General features: G+C 49.9%; 2 protein-coding genes across 2 annotated transcripts; both read left to right on the top strand.

The window, feature by feature from the left end:
• Positions 1–830: 830 nt before the first annotated feature.
• On the top strand, positions 831–6,842 carry LOC142089550 (centrosome-associated protein CEP250-like). Its single transcript, XM_075166144.1, has 6 exons — positions 831–858; positions 2,017–2,085; positions 2,795–2,935; positions 4,076–4,241; positions 4,962–5,068; positions 6,641–6,842. The coding sequence occupies exons 3-6, from the start codon at positions 2,916–2,918 to the stop codon at positions 6,648–6,650; spliced, it is 303 nt and encodes a 100-aa protein (XP_075022245.1). The 5' UTR covers positions 831–858; positions 2,017–2,085; positions 2,795–2,915; the 3' UTR covers positions 6,651–6,842.
• Positions 6,843–6,855: 13 nt separating this feature from the next.
• On the top strand, positions 6,856–17,786 carry LOC142089549 (fibrous sheath-interacting protein 2-like). Its single transcript, XM_075166143.1, has 8 exons — positions 6,856–6,869; positions 7,931–8,075; positions 8,357–8,503; positions 8,687–8,917; positions 15,105–15,230; positions 15,953–16,114; positions 16,474–16,563; positions 17,368–17,786. The coding sequence occupies exons 3-8, from the start codon at positions 8,441–8,443 to the stop codon at positions 17,395–17,397; spliced, it is 702 nt and encodes a 233-aa protein (XP_075022244.1). The 5' UTR covers positions 6,856–6,869; positions 7,931–8,075; positions 8,357–8,440; the 3' UTR covers positions 17,398–17,786.

Below are 17,786 nucleotides of genomic sequence, written 5' to 3'. Positions count from 1 at the left end.
CAACAAAGTCCTTCCAAATCTTCACACCCATGGTTGGCCCTAAGTAACAAGTAATCTATAGCTGCTCTATTTTGTAGGATTGCTTCCCTGTTCAAATGTTGTTCCTCTTGTAGTAATGCAATCAAAGTGGAGGTGGCATTCAGAGTTTTTGCTAGCGTACAGGCCACCTCTGTCAGTTGGAGGTCGGCACCTAGTGCTAGTGCAGGGACTCCCACTAACGACAGGCTCAATGCTACTGCGTCCGCTTTGCTCAACAGATTTACATTTGAGTCACAATCTGGTGGTAGAGCCGGAGATAGGCTCCTTCTCCTTCTTTTTGTGTTATATTTGGCTGAGGCATTTCTTTTTAGCGGGGAGACTGTGAGTCTTCCAAGTGTGCACGGGCCCCTGGCTGCATTTTTGGGTATGTAATTATAGGTAGGCCTGCAGGGTGAATCATTTAAGGCAGTCTTTGGTAATAACAGCCACCAGCTGAAACTCGGAGTTAGGTGTTGGAGTGGAATGCCTCCGATCATGCTGAACAGCAGCTAAAGGAGGGTCATGACCGGGAGTTCGGTGCAGCTTTCTCCTGAGAGTGGTGGATCCATGCGTCTTTAGCTGCGTTCTCTGGGGCCGTTCACCGTCTCTGAGCAGAACTCGCTGGAGCAAGCCGCTGCCGCGCGGCCTCTCCCCCGCGGCAAAACCGCAGCCCGGCGCGGCACCGTCAGCGAGGAGCGAGAAGGGAACGGCTGCCACAGAGCGGCCCCGAGCGAACCCGGCTCTCCCGCCCCGGAGCCCCGCGGGTGGCGGGCCCGGCTGGCGAGCGGGGGCATGGCGGCGCGGACCCAAGCGGTGCTGGTGCGGAAGCTGCAGGCGAAGGTGAGGAGCGGGGGCGCCGGCCCGGGGGGAGCTGCCCGGGGCCGCGCTGAGAGGGGCCAACGCGCGGCCCCAGCGGGGCCCTCCCCGGGGCCCTCCCCGGCGCTGCCGCGGGCGGGACGGCGCCGAGCCCGGCCCGGCCCGGCCCGCCCAGGCGCGCTGGGCGCCGGGCGCTGCCGCTGTGGCCCTGCCGCGCCTCTCGCTGGGTCGTTTCCGTACTTGGAGAAAGATGCCTGGCTTGCGAACCCTTTCTCCGGCCCCGCTAGCAGGGGGCTGTCCCGCGGCAGGGGTCGAGTCGGCGGGGCCGCTTTTGGGCGTCCCCGGGCAGAGGCGGGCAGCTCTGGCCGGGTTCGCGCGGGGCGCAGGAGCGGCGGCAACGAGGAGGGTGCCAGAGCCGGGCGGGGGGTCGGGGCAGGCCGCGCCCTGCCCGGCCCGGTGCCCGACGGTGGGCACGGCGCTGCTGTGAGGTCCTCCTGCTTTTCTGGCCTGTTGTCCTGGTTCCGGCTGGGACAGAGTTAACTTTCTTCCCAGTAGCTTGGGGGGTGTGCTGTGTTTTGGGTTTAGTGTGAAAGGAGCGTTGATGGCCCATTGATGCTTTGGCTGTTGCTGGGCGGTGCTTGCACCGGGAGGAGCACAGCCGGGGTGGTGGACCCAGCTGGCCAATGGGGTGTTCTATACCATGTGACGTTATGCTCCGTATAAAAACCAGGTGGGGGGGCGGGGGGAGGGCTCGGCCCCCCCCCCCCCCCCCCCCCCGTTCGTGACACGCGGTCGGCGAGCAGTTGCATTGTGCATTGCCTGCTTTGTTTATTCTGTTATTGTTGTTGTTGTTCTCATTGTTACTATTACTGTTCTACTTTGTTTTATTTCAATTATTAAACTGTTTTTATCTCAACCCGGGAGCTTTCCTACTTGTGCCCTCCCGATTGTCTCCCCCATCCCACCGGGGGGGGGGGGGGGGGGGGTGAGCGAGCAGCTGCATGGGGTTTATTTGCTGGCTGGGGTTAAACCACGACACCGGTGCTCGCCTTCTGCAGCTGAACAGAAATCTGTGTTCTGCAGCAGGACTGTGGTCAGAACTAGCTTTACTTGCTAAATAGAAAAGCTAATGCAGGAGAAGCCAAGTCTGTCATAAGCTGCATTCGCTCATCTTCATCCTAGGTATCCATCTAGGTACTGCAGTACCGAACTTGATGTCGAGAGTTGGAGCAGCAGCCGGAAGCAGGAGGGGTGAGTGTGCAGGTTGCTATCTAAAGACAGTGTACGTAGCATTCGTTAATGCAGACAAAAAGCTCCCCAAAGCAATGACAGAGGAAAACAAGATTTTGCTACCTGAGGATTTAAAGAAGCACTGTAAAGTTTGCCCGTCAGTGTTTCGTCCAGTTGCCATTCTTAGAGCAGCCAGTAGTCCCAGAAATGCCAGTCCAGAAAACCCTATCAAGAAGGATTTTAATTTTGTGAAAGAGTGCTTTATTGCTGGAGTAACATTTGTCCTAGGTCTCAGGAGAGGGCTGTACTGCCTGTTAAATTATATGGCTGTCTCTGAAAAAGAATTGGTTGAAACATAGCATTTTGGAAGGCAAGAATGCTGGCATTCAACATACAGACCTGGCTCTGTGCTTTTCTTTCTGCTTCATGGCTAAAGTAAATCTAGGAAACGAAGGGTAGGAGAATATTCCCAGGCTTCAAGTGGAAGTGAGCACTTGCGGTCATGAGCTGAGGCTACCCAGCTGGGAGAGTGCAACATTGGGAGACTGAGGAGAGCTACTCACATGGAGTAAGACTCTTCCCCTCCCTTCCTTCGTGTGGTCACGACACTGTTATGTCTGGAAGGAGCCACGAGCTCCTGAGATACCAAACAAATGGAGGGGAAAGCGATGGATGCTAACAGTAGTGAAGGGAACCAAGAATTTGACTAAACATTTCCTTTCTTCTTAAGGGATCCCTTCCAGGCAGATGGGAAGCCACAGAAGACCCCAGCCTGGAGAAAGCATTGCTTCAGTTGGAAGAGGAGCATCAAAGGAAGACGTGTTACCTCATCCTTAGTATCCTGGACGCTCATGGAAGTGAGGGAAAACCTGTTAGTGCTACCTGGTCTCCCCAAGGGAAGAAGTTGGGCAAGCTGTTTTGAAAGGAGAAAGGTCCACAATCTGTTCTGTGGTGCAGTAATAGTGGTGTGTGCTGAATGGCTCTGTTTTGAGCTGGGGGTTGTTCTGGGTGACCTCCAAAGGTCTCTTTACAGCCTAAATTATTCTATGATTCAGTAGGTGAGCTACTCAGCAGAGCCCCATTTTAGGTTGAGAATCAAGCCCTGACATCCTGAACATTTCACAGCGCAGGAGTTTTCCTGTTTGGTTTTATCTGAGTAGCATATCCTGTGCTTGTGTCGGAGTCTTCCAGTAGAGTACTTGGCACCACAGGCATCTTCTGCCATATTTCTTTCTCTGCTTTTCTTTTTTCCTCTGCCCAAGAGGTAATTGTGTGTGGTGTAGAAGGCATCTGTGTGCTGTGTTACTTATGTTGCAAGCTAAGGTGGGAGTAGCGCAACTCCTGTTTTCGTCCAGAAACTGAGTTTCAGGAGGGCAGAAGTTCTTGAAATTTTGTTCATTAAATGTTTCCTGGGTGAAATATTCGTCTGTGGCCCCAAAGTCATTAACCTGCAGTGCTTGACCTTTCAGTTTTCAGTTGAAAGTTTCGTATAAAGCTATTTCCCCTACGTATATGGTGCTGTCTTTGTGGTGTGCAGTTTACTGGATCGACAAGGTGGGGGTCTTTGCTACAGGTCTTACACAGTGTATAGGACAAAGACAGGGAGAAGCTTAACAAGAAGGTGAGGGCAGCAGTGGGTTCAACATTGCAAGGGAAAAGGACGTGGAAACTTAGAAGTGTGGAGGAAGAGGATATCAGGACAATGATAGAGAAAGGTGATGCATCCAGTGATCAGACAGCACGAAGGGGAGGCAAGACGTTAACTGTGGGCATCATCAAAGATGAAGAGGAAGGGACAACTGAAATTGTAGATGGAAATTGAAGGCTCAAAGCAAGGAGAAGCAAATGAATTTGCCATTACAGAGAGATCTTACTGAATCTTAGAAAGCACTTTTACTACCTCTCAGTTTGACAACAAAGTCAGTGTTGAAGAAGTTGGAAAATCACGGGGATGCTGCTTGTGGATAGCAATTGTTCACTGACCTCTTATTGCTGTTTCTCCTTTTCCAAGGTGTGAGAATCTGGCAGCAGTGAACGCTGTCCTGCGGGAGCACCTAGATAAAGCGAATGAGGTTAATTTAGCCCTGAGAGAAGGTGTTGAAAAACTGATGGTGGATTGGATGAGGGCCCAGGAGGAGCTGGAATTGAAGGAGGGTGAATGGCACAATGAACGTGAGGTAAGGATAGGCTACGGGAATGTCAGACGTGATGCCAGAGTGGAACGAGAATGCATTTTATTTCTGGCATAGAGGACTTGCTGTGTGAAAGTTGTGGCTACATTGAGGATGTATTGGTGTTGACTAGCAGAAGACAGGGGTGTGAGATGGAGGAGTGTCAGCAAATTGTGGTGATAGCAGATACCCACCTGCTGTGACCATACTGCTTGGTCTTAAAGGCCAATGCTTTCTGTTGCTGGGCACTGTAGGGCAGTCACATGAACGCTTGTCTTTTCAAGAGTTCCTAAATATCTCTCTACAGCAGTGGAGACCAGAGAGGTCTGTGTGTTTTCAGATTCGGAGTAGGCAACAGAAGATCAAGACAGGCCTCCCTTACCAACAGCCTGTTGTAAGCAAATCTGACCCTGGTCTTGGAGGGGCTTGTTTTTGTCTTCCTCCACCAAGACTGTTAGACACCTCTGCAAGGCGAGATGATGAATCGTGATCAGTTTGCTTTGCTGATATCACTCCTGCAGGAGAAGCGTGGATGTTCCCTTCTTTGAAGTCAGGTGGCAGGTCACTGAGGATGTTTCTGTGGTGCTTCTTCAGTCCTTGATGCCCCTGTTGGAATTGTTATTAAAGGAGACCTGGTGGTGATGGTTGTACTCTCTCCTATCTGAAAGACTTGTACAGTGACAGCAAAGACTGAATTGGCATTTCTTTTTGGTTTTGCATGTTTAGCTTTATGACAGCTATTTAAGGGATGAACATAACCATCTCCTCAGCCTATGGTGTCAGGTGGTAAACTTCCGCTGTCATTTCCTGCAAATGAAGACTGCCACTGACCGGTGAGTAGAGGTTAAGGCTAGATCTCTTGCAGAAAAAATGTAGCTTCCCTTCACACCTGCTTTTTGAGCCTTGATGTTACTTTAGTTGCGGCTAAGGATATGATTTTTCCTTTGGTAGTCTGAAGCAATGCCATTAAGCGTGCTTTAGGCTATTTTCAGAATCATTTTGTTTGATGCTGGTTTTCAGATAAAACTGAGGGGCTCGGACTATAAGCAATGCAGAGGCCCTGAACAGATGAACTTGACTGTGTTGATCTTTGGGCATATTAACACAGACACAGGCATATGTGGACACGTTGGAAGAGACTCACCAAAGCTATGCACGCGGCATGTAGAGCAGTCCCTTTTACAGAGTGATTAAAATCTGCCTTAAATCTCACTGGCTTTCTTTTCCCACTGCTCCTGATGGAAAGATCATTCATGAATATATGGGTGGTTTTTTTTCTTATTTCCAGCTTACATTTATTCTGGTCCATTTGCATCCACTTATTCCTGTACCAACATTGGTGAAAGAATAGCTTCTCTATGCTGTTACTGCATTTATCAAATTTATTTTGCTTAGTTTGATACCTCCTTTTTATGATTGTTTTCTTGTTCTTGGGCTCTCTGAGGTTCCTTTCTCACAGTTGCCTTCTATGCAAACAAAAATAGGTAGCCGTAATAGTACCTTCTTCTGGTGTGTTGTGGTTTAACCCGGCAGGCAGCCGGACACCACACAGCTGCTTGCTCACTCCCCCACCTCCCACAGTGGGATCGGTGAGAGAATCAGAAAAGAAAAGTAAAATTCGTGGATTGAGATAAAGACAATTTAATAGAACAGAAAAGGAAGGGAATAATAATAGTAATAATAATTAATAATGATGATGGAATATACAAAATGAGTGATGCACAATGCAATTGCTCACCACCCAATGACCGATACCCAAAACATGATCGCTACTTCCTGGATCACACCCCCGATTTATATATTGAGCATGATGTCATATGGTATGGAATACCCCATTGGCCAGTTGGGTTAGCTGTCCTGGCTATGCTCCCTCCCAGCTTCTTGTGCACCTGGCAGAGCAGGGAAGCTGAAAAGTCCTTGACTAGTCGACTACTTAGCAACAACTAAAAACGTCAATGTGTCATAAACATTCTTCTCATGCTAAATCCAAAACACAGCACTAGGAAAAAAATTTAACTCTATCCCAGCCAAAACCAGGACATGGTATCAGCACGCAGTTTCAAACCCTGGGTTACTGTCAGCCATGTACCTTATTTGATTATAAGGTTTCCTTAATGTGTAGAGTATGCCTGACCTACTAGTTAATTCTTGAAGCCTTCTGGCTGTTCTATACATTTCTTCTTGTCTCTGAGGAGAAAATAGACTCATTCCTCAACCATCAAATAGACCTATTGCTCAACTATCAAGATGTGTCCTGATCCCAAAATGTCAGATGAATGATTTGTCCCCAACGAAGATGCCATCTTTCCTGCCAGGTTTTACTGTTGTGCAATTATGTGCTTCAAAGTGAGTCAGCTGGTAAAGATGGTGGTGTGAACATTATCTCTTTCTTTATTATTCTTCAGAGATTTGTAAGAGCTGAAGGCAGAGCAAATGAGGCTTTCTGGATCTATACTTGTAAACTGCTCCCCCCTAAACTCTGGGATACAGCTCTGGGAGTCCGTCACTCTGGGTAGACCTGTCCTAAAGGATCAGGCACAGCAGCAAGTGGAACAGGAAATAAGCTGGAAGACTTGGGAAGTGATGTGCTTACAGGTCAAGGGGGACCTGGAGAAAGAAGGAGCTTCAGGACAGGTAAATGTGTTTTAAACTTTGCTATTACCAACGATATCTTTTGTGGTTGTTTCTTGGATTCGTAGATTGGCTGTGTTCATGTTTAAAACACACCCATTCTGCACAGCCTTGTTTCTGTCCCTAGTCAAACTATTGCCTTCAACAGAACGGATAGAAAAAAACATCTGACTGACAGAAGCTCTTCTGAGTAGGACAAGACTGGAAAAGAGATTGCATATTTCAATGTTTTTGCTACTAACTGATTCTTGGTGAGAAATTGAGACCAGCGTAAAGAGAGCTCTGTCTCTTGTACAGCCCTTTTGCTACCCAGGGCTGTGCTAAAGGGAGTTGGGAGGAATTTGCACAGGACTGTCATATAGACCTCTGTACTGATGTTTCCTTGCAAGACTGAGTGCAGAAGGCCTTTGGGGCAAGAAGTGCTATTTTGCCACATCACTCTCATTAACCTGAATCATCCTGTGGTCCTATGATTATTGGATTGGAAATTCATACACATCTCCCCAAACAGATTGCAAGCTCTTTCATTAATTCACTGCTGAAAGGCAAAAGTAATTGTGGGAATAGTAATCTGGACTTTAAAAGTCTGTCTTACCTAAGGAAGAACTTTGGAAAGCCTTATATCCAACGTATGAAAGAGGAGAGAGAGAACTAGCAGGCAGGAAGTTGTTAGCTACCTGAAAGGAGGTTGTAGTGAGGTGGGTGTCGGTCTCTTCTCCCAAGTAACAAGCGATAGGACGAGAGCAAATGGCCTCAAGTTGCGCCAGGGGAGGTTTAGATTGGATATCGTGAAATATTTCTTCACCGCAAGGGTTCTCAAGCATTGGAACAGGCTGCCCAGGGAAGTGGTTGAGTCACCATCCCTGGAGGTATTTAAAAGAAGTGTAGATGTGGTGCTTAGGGACATGGTTTAGTGGTGGACTTGGCAGTGTTAGGGTAACGGTTGGACTCGATGCTCTTAAAGGTCTTTTCTAGCCTAAAGGATTCTATGATTCTATACTCTTGGTTTCGGAAATGAGACTGTTTTTACATTAAAAACTTGTTTGTCTTTCCCCTTCTCATAGACTGAAGGACTTAGCTGCACTTGAAGGAAAACGTTCATTGTTACAGAGTGAGTTGGTAGTCGCAAGAGAGACACTGGAGGAATCGCACCTTCAGAGGGATCTGCTGAAGCAAGAGAAACATGAGCTTACAAGGGCACTGGAAAAGGTATGGTCACCTTATTCCTAGGCAGCACTTAGGGGAGAGGGAGTTGTGATAGCAGGACCACCACAGACGCTGTTTCTGGCAGTAGAAGACAGGGAGACAGTTCTCCTTCCTGCAAAATGGTGATCAGATCACATAGGCTCTTTGGTGTAGTTAGGTCCCACGTGCTTATCGGGAACACTGAACTGGGAGTATGTCAGAGACACAGAAGGGGATCTGGAGTTGCTGCTTAAAGTCAGGGATTTTCCTGTCTTTGTTTTCATGTTGTTCTTTTGTCTCTTCAGGCAGAGCAGTCAGTAGCAGAGTTGGCAGGGGCTCCGAATAAGCGGAGTGCTGAAGTAGCTGATCTACATGTTGCAACAGTGAAGATGAGCAGTATTAACGAAGCCCTTGTGTTGGATAAAGTGCAACTGAAGAAACTTGTGTTGCAGGTGAGCAGAGTTGCCAAAGATCTTGCGAGGTGTTCGTCTCCAGCTGCTGCTTCTTTTCAGATCTCTTGCCTTCAGACAGTGTGACTGTCTGAATATGGAAATGTTCCTTTTTCTGTCCAAGCCAAACCTTCTACATAGTAAATCTTACTGTCTTTTATTTCCTCTGTGTTTCTGTGATTGTAGCTGGAGCAAGAGAATGATGTTCTGTCAGCTAAAGTGGACAAGATGGAGAGAGCAAAGATCTCTGACCAGGAGAAGCTGAACTTGTGTGAAAGAACAAATGAAGAGCTCTGCACAGAGAAAGGCCACCTGGAGCAGCTGCTGAAGAAAGCAGAGGAGCAACAGGAAGGGCTGCAGGTAGAGCTGAGGATACTGGTAGAGGAGAAGGCAGAAACCCAAGAGAAACTCGATGAGGTGAGACCAAAAACCTGGTGCTTTCTGGGTGGGCTTTTGGCTACTTAGCTCAGTGAAGCTGCATCTGTTGGATTCTGCAGTGTTTTTGTCAAGGAGACACTTGGTAGTCCTGGAGGTCAGAAGGCTTTGTTTACTTCTTTTTGGAAATGTGTTGATGGCTTGCAGAGATGTTCTGCAATTCTCTGAGTTGTTCTCTGCTTCTACAGATTGCTTTAATCCACCTGTCTGTGTTGGCCTCTTTTTTGGCTTTTGCTAAGCTGCAGAGAGATGATTTGTCTTGCCCATGGATCTGAATAAGGCTACTACTCTCACATGTGGCAAAAGAAGCAAAGAGCGTAGCTCTTCACCCTTTTTCTGAGGCAAAAAAAACCAGGGGTGCATGTTTCTATTTATACTTTTTGTTGTGAAGTCTGCAACTTTCAAAACTGCATTTGTTCGAGCCTAGAGAGCGGGACAAAGCTGCAAGTCAATGTCTTCTGTCTTGTACTGCTAAGAATGGGAATGACATCTTGAAATTGTTGAAATTGTATTTTAAGACATACATGCAGCTTTGAATTGCCTGACCTTCTTTAGGCTTTGAGGAAGAAGATGAGAAATAGGTGGTCACGCAAGACGGTTTACTCTGGACTAACTGATTTTGGTACAGTCGAAAAAGAGCTTGCAAGAATCATATCACTGGAGGAGACTAGGGAGTCTGCCATCATTTAAGCGTCAGTTTCATCATGTACAATCTTGGGTATTATGGGATAACTTTGAGAGGAACATTGTTTGTTTCTGATGGTCTGTTCTCTGTTAGACAGTCTTAGTTTTGGAGTAGGTGGTATGTTTGGCAAATACCCAGCAGAGGTGTTATACTGAAGAAAAAAGCTAAAAAATCATGGTTAATCTTCAAGCTTGAATACCAGCAAGGTATGTTAGGCAACTTCTTTGTATAAGACAAGTAAACAGTGTTGTTGACATGAAGTACTGTACAAATAGAGTCTAACATCTCTTTGGCCACATCAGCCAGACTTTCATATGACAGTGCTTACCACAAGGGCTGTTCCCTGCCAAGTGTCACCTCATTGCATCCAACTGCTTTACACACTGAAGTAGGTGACACTTCGATATTTTTTTTTTTCTTCTAAAAGGAGAAACCACATGTATTTTCACTTTCTTCAGCGAGCAAAGTTGCTTTTGCTCAAACTTTCCTGAAAATTTCCAGCACTGGAATAGATTCTGATAGAATTCTAGTTTGCAAGGTGGCAGTTCTGGAAAATGCAGTACTTTTGCATGAAAACATGTAGTCTGGGGTACATACGTTTGTCCTGAAGGAGCTGTCTGGCCCCAGGCAACCCAGTAGAGCCTTACACATCACTTCCAAGTTAACAGTCCCAGTGCCTTTTGGCAGCCCAGGGTACTAGTGCAGTATACAGCAGGTGCCCTTAAACTTTCAGCCCACAGTACAGGATCTCTTTCTCCTCTAGCTGATTCAGAAGTGACATTGGCTGGCTCTGCACAGAAAGGACTCTAACTGTATTTTGTCCCACTTTCAGGTTTACCGCCAGCAAGAGTTCAGCTAGCAGTGGTCTAGAGCAGTTGCGCCAGGGGTCCTCTTGCCAAGGGCATACACTGGCCAAGGTGTCCAAAGAGAAGGAATTCCTGGTGCATGAGAAGGCTGCCCTAGAGGTGCGACTGGCAGCCATGGAGCGGGACAGACAAGGTCTTTCAGAACAGCTGGCAGAGGCGAGGTAAAGGCAGGGAGGAGACCCTAGGCAGGACATTATTTAACATCTGCAATTATAAAGGTGGTAATCATTACACGAGGATTTATTGCATCCTGTGTGCTTTTCAGATGCTTTCGTTGTCCATGGACAGAAAATGGACGAATCTCGAGCAAAAAAAACCCAACAGTATACCATGATTTGAATGTTATTTTTCTGACAGCTAAAGCTAGCAAAGCTCTCGTGAGCCTTGGGCTCATGTTTATGCCCCCTTGCACATTCCTGTGAAGTCCAAAGCAAGCCAATATAATTCCTCAGTATTGGTACCTTGGCTGTGCATTGAGTAATAATTAAACCATGCAGATGTTTAGTGAAGCCTGAAGTTTCTCTCTGGTTTTGGTTCCTTGTTCTGTGCATTTGAACATAGATCTTTCCTTACCAAGTAGTTTGGATCTTCGGAATTTAAGGCTATTACATGCAGATATTGTGAGTAGGACACTGCCATTTAGGGTGAAGCTAGAGGCTCATGCTGAAAATCTTGAAAATCCTTCTGTTTCTAAGCTAACTCTTGTTCCCTATGGTGAGGACCTAGAGTTGCTTACACCAGCAGCAGGGAAAACTCTTCTGAATTCTCGCCAGTCTTCAGGAATTCTTGCCCATCATTGATGTCTGGGTTCTGTACTCCTTACCGCATGCTGTTTAGAGACACATGTCATGGAGAAGTTATACAGGGAAGGAGCAAGACTCTGTCCTGCTGTATCGGGTTTCTAAGATCAAATGCGACAAGTTCTGCTTTTCCAAAAAAATCCCAAAAAACAACCCAAGGTATAGAGATGTTTGACCTCCTCTTAGGTGTTTCTTAGAAGACTCCTGAACTTGCAGAGCTGTACAAATGATGTTTTATAGATTGTTTGTCATACTGCTTGACTTTTACGCTTTACCACTCCAGAATGTGTTGTTAGCAAGGTTGCTAACACCATTTTCACTCAGTCTGTTTCTTGAGAGCTGCTGCTTCTTCTGAGCTCCAGCTTCTCTTATTTGATCCAGCTGAATTATGTTTTGTCAATTATTGGGCTGTAGCAACTATTCTTGCCAGATGTTGTACTGCTGAGTGCAGTGGGGAAGAGGGGAGAGGTGAGCAACGGGCCAATGGCCTCTCTCAGCCTGGGAGCCTCCTTTTCCTGGAGGAGCCCGTGCAGCCCGAGTGATTAAAGAGGGCGGTAGCTGGGAGCCTTGTGGAGGGTGTCCTGAGGAGGTGTGCGGCTCCAGGGCCGCAGAGCCACCGGGGAGCTCCCCCAGGCAGAGAATAAAGAGTTTGTTCCCGAGGCCTTGCTTGTGCCTACACTTATTCACGCCAGGCCGTACTGTGCCTGGGCATTTTCCCTGCAATGTTTTCCCTCGTCTTCCTCCCTCCTACAGCCTGGGTCAGGCTAAGACCCAGTTTTACAGGGAGTCTTAAGTAGGGAAGAGAAAAGTAGCCAACGTTTTTGCCCTGTTTAGAAGGCTTGGCGGCCGGGCTGTTGGAGGGGCTGGTCCAGCTCTGTAAAGCTATACTCACGCCTTATGCGAGTCCCATATGTAGGTGCTGTTGAAGGCTGCGCCTTGTTCTGTGCATTTATTCTCTCGTCCCCTCAAGACCTCATGATGGTCTGAACAGCAGCTAAAGGAGGGTCATGACCGGGAGTTCGGTGCAGCTTTCTCCTGAGAGTGGTGGATCCATGCGTCTTTAGCTGCAACTTTAAGAGCAGAATAAGTACATAACAGCACTTGCACAGGACCCTCGCGCTTGGCTTGTGATGCATCCTTAGTCTTACAGACCTTTATCGTCACATAATCTCCCGGGTTGATACGGATGCAAGAGTTTCCTAAAGGGAAAGCTTGTGTAATTACCGCTTCAGACCGTTTCTTTTTAAAACTATCTTGTAGATATCAGACATATTGGGTAACTGCTTCATCCTCTGCCAAAAGGCTTGTGTGTGCTGGAGCAAAGGATCCTGGAATTCAGTCTGGTCTTCCGAATAAGATCTCAAAAGGAGTTCATTTATGGCGTGGGTTTGGGCATTGCCTTAATTCCCACAGTGCTAATGGTAAAGCTTCTGTCCATTTTAATTGAGTTTCTCTACAAATTTTTGCCAGTGTAATATTTAAGTGCAGTTCATTCTCTCTCCCTGAGCTGAGGATTGGGGGTGGTAAGGTGCATGCAGTCTTGGTCGAATGCTGAAAGCTTTATACAGGTTTTCTAATATTTCAGCTGTCAAACGTGATCCTTTATCCGCGTCTATTTCTTCAGCCACTCCGAAACACGGTATGAGATCTTTCCGTAAAGCTTTAACAACCACTTGAGCAGTTGCTTTTCGAGTAGGGAATGCCTCTACCCAACGGGGTAATTGATCCATTATAGGTGTTTTAGTCAGTCTTTTGGAGGCATATCTGCAAAGTCAATTTGTAGTTTCTGGGACGGCATCCAGGCCCAAGGGTGGGGCCTTTTGATTTTTTCCTCTGTCTTGGACTTTGCATTATATTCTGCACATATCAAACATCCTTCTGTGACCTGTAATATTGCCAGGGTCAATCCAGGTGCCACCCGTGGTGGAGAGACTAGATTTCCTAGATAAAGTGCTCCTCCACGTGTCCGATGGTGAAGTTCTCTGACCGACGGTATCAACATAGTCCTGGGGAGAAAAGGTTTTCCTTCTAATGTCCGGGTTCCATTTACTCGTTTTGCTCGTCAATGTGTCCATTTTTCAGTTTCTTCTGTGAGGAAAGGTTCATGTTCCTTTTTTAAGTCTACTTCAGATACGGTCATTAGCATTTCTTCCTGTATTTTTGGTTGGACCGTAAGGGTTGTAAGGCTGCAGCCTTAGCCGCACCGTCGGCAAGATTGTTTCCTTCAGTCAGAGCAGAAGTATCTCGCTGGAGGGCTTCATGGTATAACAGTGCTACCTGTTTTGTTTTTTCTAGAGCGTGTAGAAGATCCAAAATTTGTTCTCGTTGTGCTATTTTATGTCTCGCTGACGTTAGAAACCCTCTTTCTTTCCAGATCCGTCCGGTTGCAAACGCTACACCCAGAGCAGATTTGGAGTCTATGTAGATGTTAGCGGTTTGATTTAACTCGCCACACTGTTCTAAGGTCATATTTGTTTCGGTTAGTAGTATCAATTCATAACGATGCACACGTTGAGGGGTAAATAAGGAATGACCCCTCTGAGTTAACACAGCTTTCGCTGCATGGTGCACCTTTACCGTTAGGGGGTGCATCCTGTGAATCCTGGTTTTCCCAATGTGCAGAGCACAATGGCAGTCTTCGTGTTGAGGTCCTTTTTTCAGGGCTCTTTCTCCTTAGACCAAGAAGCTCGGCACGAGTACTTGTTCTCGCTGCTCCTGGGATAGACAGTGGCGTCTCCACCTGGAGACCGCTCTGCCACATGTCGTTTGGGTCTGGTCTGTCTGGAGCAGGGAGACGGCCATACTGTGGAGGCCCAGAATCGTGCACGTGAGCAGGTCCAAGCAGCCTGTTCCAGGGCTCAGCAAAAGGGGAGCCGTGGGAGCAATCCGCTCTCTAACGGGAACTCGCTACCCTGCTGTGGCGCAAAGCTGGGAAAAAGAGGTACAAGGAGGAGGAAGGGGCAGCAGGTCAGCACCGAGTCGAGGCCCCTTGCTCAAAGTGGGGTCAGCGAGAGCGGGTGGCCCACGTGCATGTCCAGACGGGCCTCCAGGCGGGCCCCGGGGCGGCCTAGCAGCAGCCGGGCAGTGGCGTGGCAACACGGAGATGCAGCAGTGCAGTGGCGCAGCAACGTGACGATGCAACAATGTGGTGGCGCAGCAACGTGACGATGCAACAATGTGGTGGCGCAGCAACGTGACGATGCAACAATGTGGTGGCGCAGCAACGCGATGACGCAACAATGTGCGATTGCTCTATAAAGCCGCTCGCTGGGAGACCGGCTGTGGTGGCCGCTGCTGGGCGCCTCTGGAGCGAGAGGTGCCAGCGCAGGGTCGCAGCTCCAGGACAGCTCTTGGAAGGAGCCATGGAGCCCCGTCTCACTGCTGGCGTCCGAAATGCGGAGGCGCTGCTGAGCGCAGTGGGGAAGAGGGGAGAGGTGAGCAACGGGCCGATGGAGAGGGCTCAGCCCGGGAGCCTGGGACTGCAGGGCTGCTCTGGGGCCTCGGGATGTGCCCGGGGAGCTGGGAGGGACCCAAAGGTGGTTGGGCCGGGGAGAGTTTGCAGGGAGTCCTGCCTCTCCGCCCAGCCTGGCTCACGGCTAAGCAGGTGGGAGGGGTTGCTGCGAAAGGACGCGGACGTGGGTTGAGGAAGGGATGGGAGTTGTGGGGACGGGGGTGAGGAAGAGAGAGCAACTTTTGACTGCGCCACTCTTGGCGCTCCTCTTGGTTGGAGTCTTCCGAGGGACTTTCTAGCAAGTGCCCCGTGCAGGAGGCTTATGCAGATAGTGCCTGAGTGCCCATGAGTGTCTCCCTCTTTCTAGCTGGGGAACAGGAGACAGCCACTGGCAGAAGGAGGTACTGGGCTGCTGGACCTCCCACTTGGGGTGAAGATCCCTCTGCTGCCGGGCTCCAAGCCTGTCTTCTGCAGGACAAAGCTGGGGGAAAAGGTAAAGGAAGTGGAAAGGGGTAGAAAAGCTCTCCTCTCTTACGGGGTCCCCGTCATTCAAAGAAGTCCTTGTGGCCACCTGCTCTACAGTGGGGGCTGCAGCCCTTCAATCTGGCAGCGCTGGGGAGTAGAGGGAACCTCCTGGCTCCCTGGCACGGAGACAAAAAGGAGGACTTGTCCGGTTTCTCTTGAGGGAGAGTCCAGCCTTCTCCTGCTTGCCTTGTTGGCGTATTTGGAAAAGCTCGGGCTTCTCTGCTTGGGGAATGCACGCAGTGTCCTCCTTCTACTCCAGCTTGCCGTGCGTTTTTGCCAAGGCAGAGACCTCCTGGAGGCAGAGTTAGATGACACACCCCTTAGGCCTGCCTAACCCTGAGGAGACTGTTTTCAGTGCATTATCCATTTGCTGCGTTTGAACTGTCGGGCTTGAACTTTTCACTCTGAAGGTTCATTTCTGTTGTTTTCTGCAAGGTCTGCAGTTCTTCCCCGTGGCCTAAGATGCCTACTTTGCTGGTGGGGTTTGTCTTCTCTCCCCCAGCCCAGCCCATCACAGCCTAGCCCAGTCCAGCCTGGCCCTGCAGTCCGGCTGTGGTGTTCTCTGTGCCTTCAGAAGGATGGAGAAGAGTGTTGCTCTTCAAACTACCTTTACCTTTTCCCAAGTACCGCTTGGCACCTCTTTGCTGCTCTCTCCTGCCTCCTTCATACTCTGGAAAATCTCTCTTACAGCTTCACCAGCCCTCTGGTTATTTCAATCTGGGAGATCCGTACTGCCGCCTACTGAGCACAGAATACAACAGCCTGCACGACCCGCATCTGCAGGCCTACCACAAACGCAAGGACAACCTGCAGAGGCTGAAGAGGGAGGGTTACATCACCAGTGACGGCAAAGTAGGTTTGGACGTCGGGCTGATAAAACCAGCCCTCATCACGCGGGGTTCCCAGAGCGCTTGCTGTAAGCCGCCTGTTGCTGGCGGAGGGCACAGGGCTGTGGGGCTGGTTTCCCTGGGAGCAGAAGCAGCGCCAGCGTCCCTCTGGCACTTCCCACTCCAGCTCCTCTCGGGCTGCCCCGCGCTGCCCGAGTGTTGAGGAGGCAGCCGGTGCGAGGCCTGGCGCCGGGGCGAGGAGCACCGCTCAGCACTGTCTGGGGGGGAGTCAGGGGCCCGCTGGGTTTGGGCTGTTTTGTGGAAGGCAGTCTATGTAGCTGGCTTGACAGTTCTTGGGGGATTTCTCCCCTCGTCTCTCCATAGGTGGTTTGCACCCTGAAGGAGCTGAATGAGTACAGGCAGTATCTGACCACGCTCAAGGTGGAGGCAGAGAAAATGTTCATGCGAGAGGAGGTGGGCAAAGCGGAGCGTTCGTGGACACCTGTCAGCGGCAGGGTGCCGAGGGCTGGGGCTTTACTTGCGGCATCTTGGGGAGGGGAGGCGGTCAGTGCAGAAGAGGCGAGGGCTGTGCTGCTGGGCCAGGCGTTGTGGCAGGGAAAGGACTATTGGGCTGCGAGCTGAGCTAGCGCAGGGTGCATGGGTGGGCACGGGCAGGAAAGTCACCTGCAAGCATGCAGAGTCCCAAGGGAAGCATTTCTCTGCTGCTCCAGTCGCGTGGCTGAAGCAGGGCGCTGTCCTGGGCCCGCGGGACGCCTCAGCATGCAGGGGCGTGAGCGCTTGTCCAGGCAGCAGCAAGCCACAACCTGGTGTCACCTTTCAGAAAAAGCTTTGGCGTGACCTGGCCAAATTAGAGGATGCCTCCGAACTGCCGGGAGGGAGTGACATTTCTCGCCTGCGAGAGTGGCTGCTGCAGGAGCAAACAAAGAGTTTGCCAGTGGGAGAGAGGAAGAGGCGGCAGAGGTAAGAAAAGGCCAAGTAACGCTTGCTCTTGAAGGGGACCCGTGGTGCCCAAGAGAAGTCCTGGAGCCTCATGTTCCAGTAAACAAACAAAGCCTAGCCGTGGAAGGAGCCGGAGCTGTCTGCGAACACGTTGGCACGGTCTGTGTTTGGAGCCTTGGACAGGCAGCTGGAAGCTGCTGTGGGGACGACTGGAGCAAAGCAGCCCGGAGCAGGATGATGGGAGTGGCTGAGCGGAAAATGGCCTGGGCAAGATGGACAGAGCAGCTCCCTCTCAGCTGCCTTCGTTTCTCTTGACAGGCATCTCACTGTGATCAAGAAGCGGATTAAAAGACTGGAGGCTCTTGACAAAGAGCAACGCCTCCTCCAGCAGGCCGAGTGCCAACAGCAGCAGCAGCTGGAAAAGAGGAGACAGCCAGGCACCCAGAGCAGCTCCAAAAAGTCCGCTCTCGAAGGGGGGCCGGTGAGTAGGAGCCGGGTGGATGCTGGGGGCCGCCTCTGCTGTGCGGTAGTGTGTTGGTACTCAGGCCTCGGGAGAGGGTGCTGCCACAGACAACAGCTGCTCGGGGCTTGCGAGCGGTGCTTGGTTGCTGAGGAGGTGGTGCCTGGCTGGTGTGCGACGTGTCCTCGTTTGAGGGTGTCTGTCAGAGACCAAGAAACGAGCGCTTTCCTTCCTGCGTCTCTCGGACACGAGGCACTAGCCCTTTCTGACGCAGAAG

This window comes from Calonectris borealis, chromosome 17, assembly GCF_964195595.1.
Source record: "Calonectris borealis chromosome 17, bCalBor7.hap1.2, whole genome shotgun sequence".
In the NCBI taxonomy this organism is placed as follows: Eukaryota; Metazoa; Chordata; class Aves; order Procellariiformes; family Procellariidae; genus Calonectris; species Calonectris borealis.
Note: the sequence above shows the minus strand (reverse complement) of the source record. Positions and strands in the feature narration are given on the sequence as shown.

Bases quoted from the DNA above. Each gene is read 5' to 3' on its own strand.
- LOC142089550 (XM_075166144.1), top strand. From the start codon at position 2,916: ATGGAAGTGAGGGAAAACCT. The intron at 2,936-4,075 runs GTTAGTGCTACC...TCCTTTTCCAAG, and splicing joins ATGGAAGTGAGGGAAAACCT to GTGTGAGAATCTGGCAGCAG. The intron at 4,242-4,961 runs GTAAGGATAGGC...TTGCATGTTTAG, and splicing joins AATGGCACAATGAACGTGAG to CTTTATGACAGCTATTTAAG.
- LOC142089549 (XM_075166143.1), top strand. From the start codon at position 8,441: ATGAGCAGTATTAACGAAGCCCTTGTGTTGGATAAAGTGCAACTGAAG. The intron at 8,504-8,686 runs GTGAGCAGAGTT...CTGTGATTGTAG, and splicing joins TGAAGAAACTTGTGTTGCAG to CTGGAGCAAGAGAATGATGT. The intron at 16,115-16,473 runs GTAGGTTTGGAC...GTCTCTCCATAG, and splicing joins ACATCACCAGTGACGGCAAA to GTGGTTTGCACCCTGAAGGA.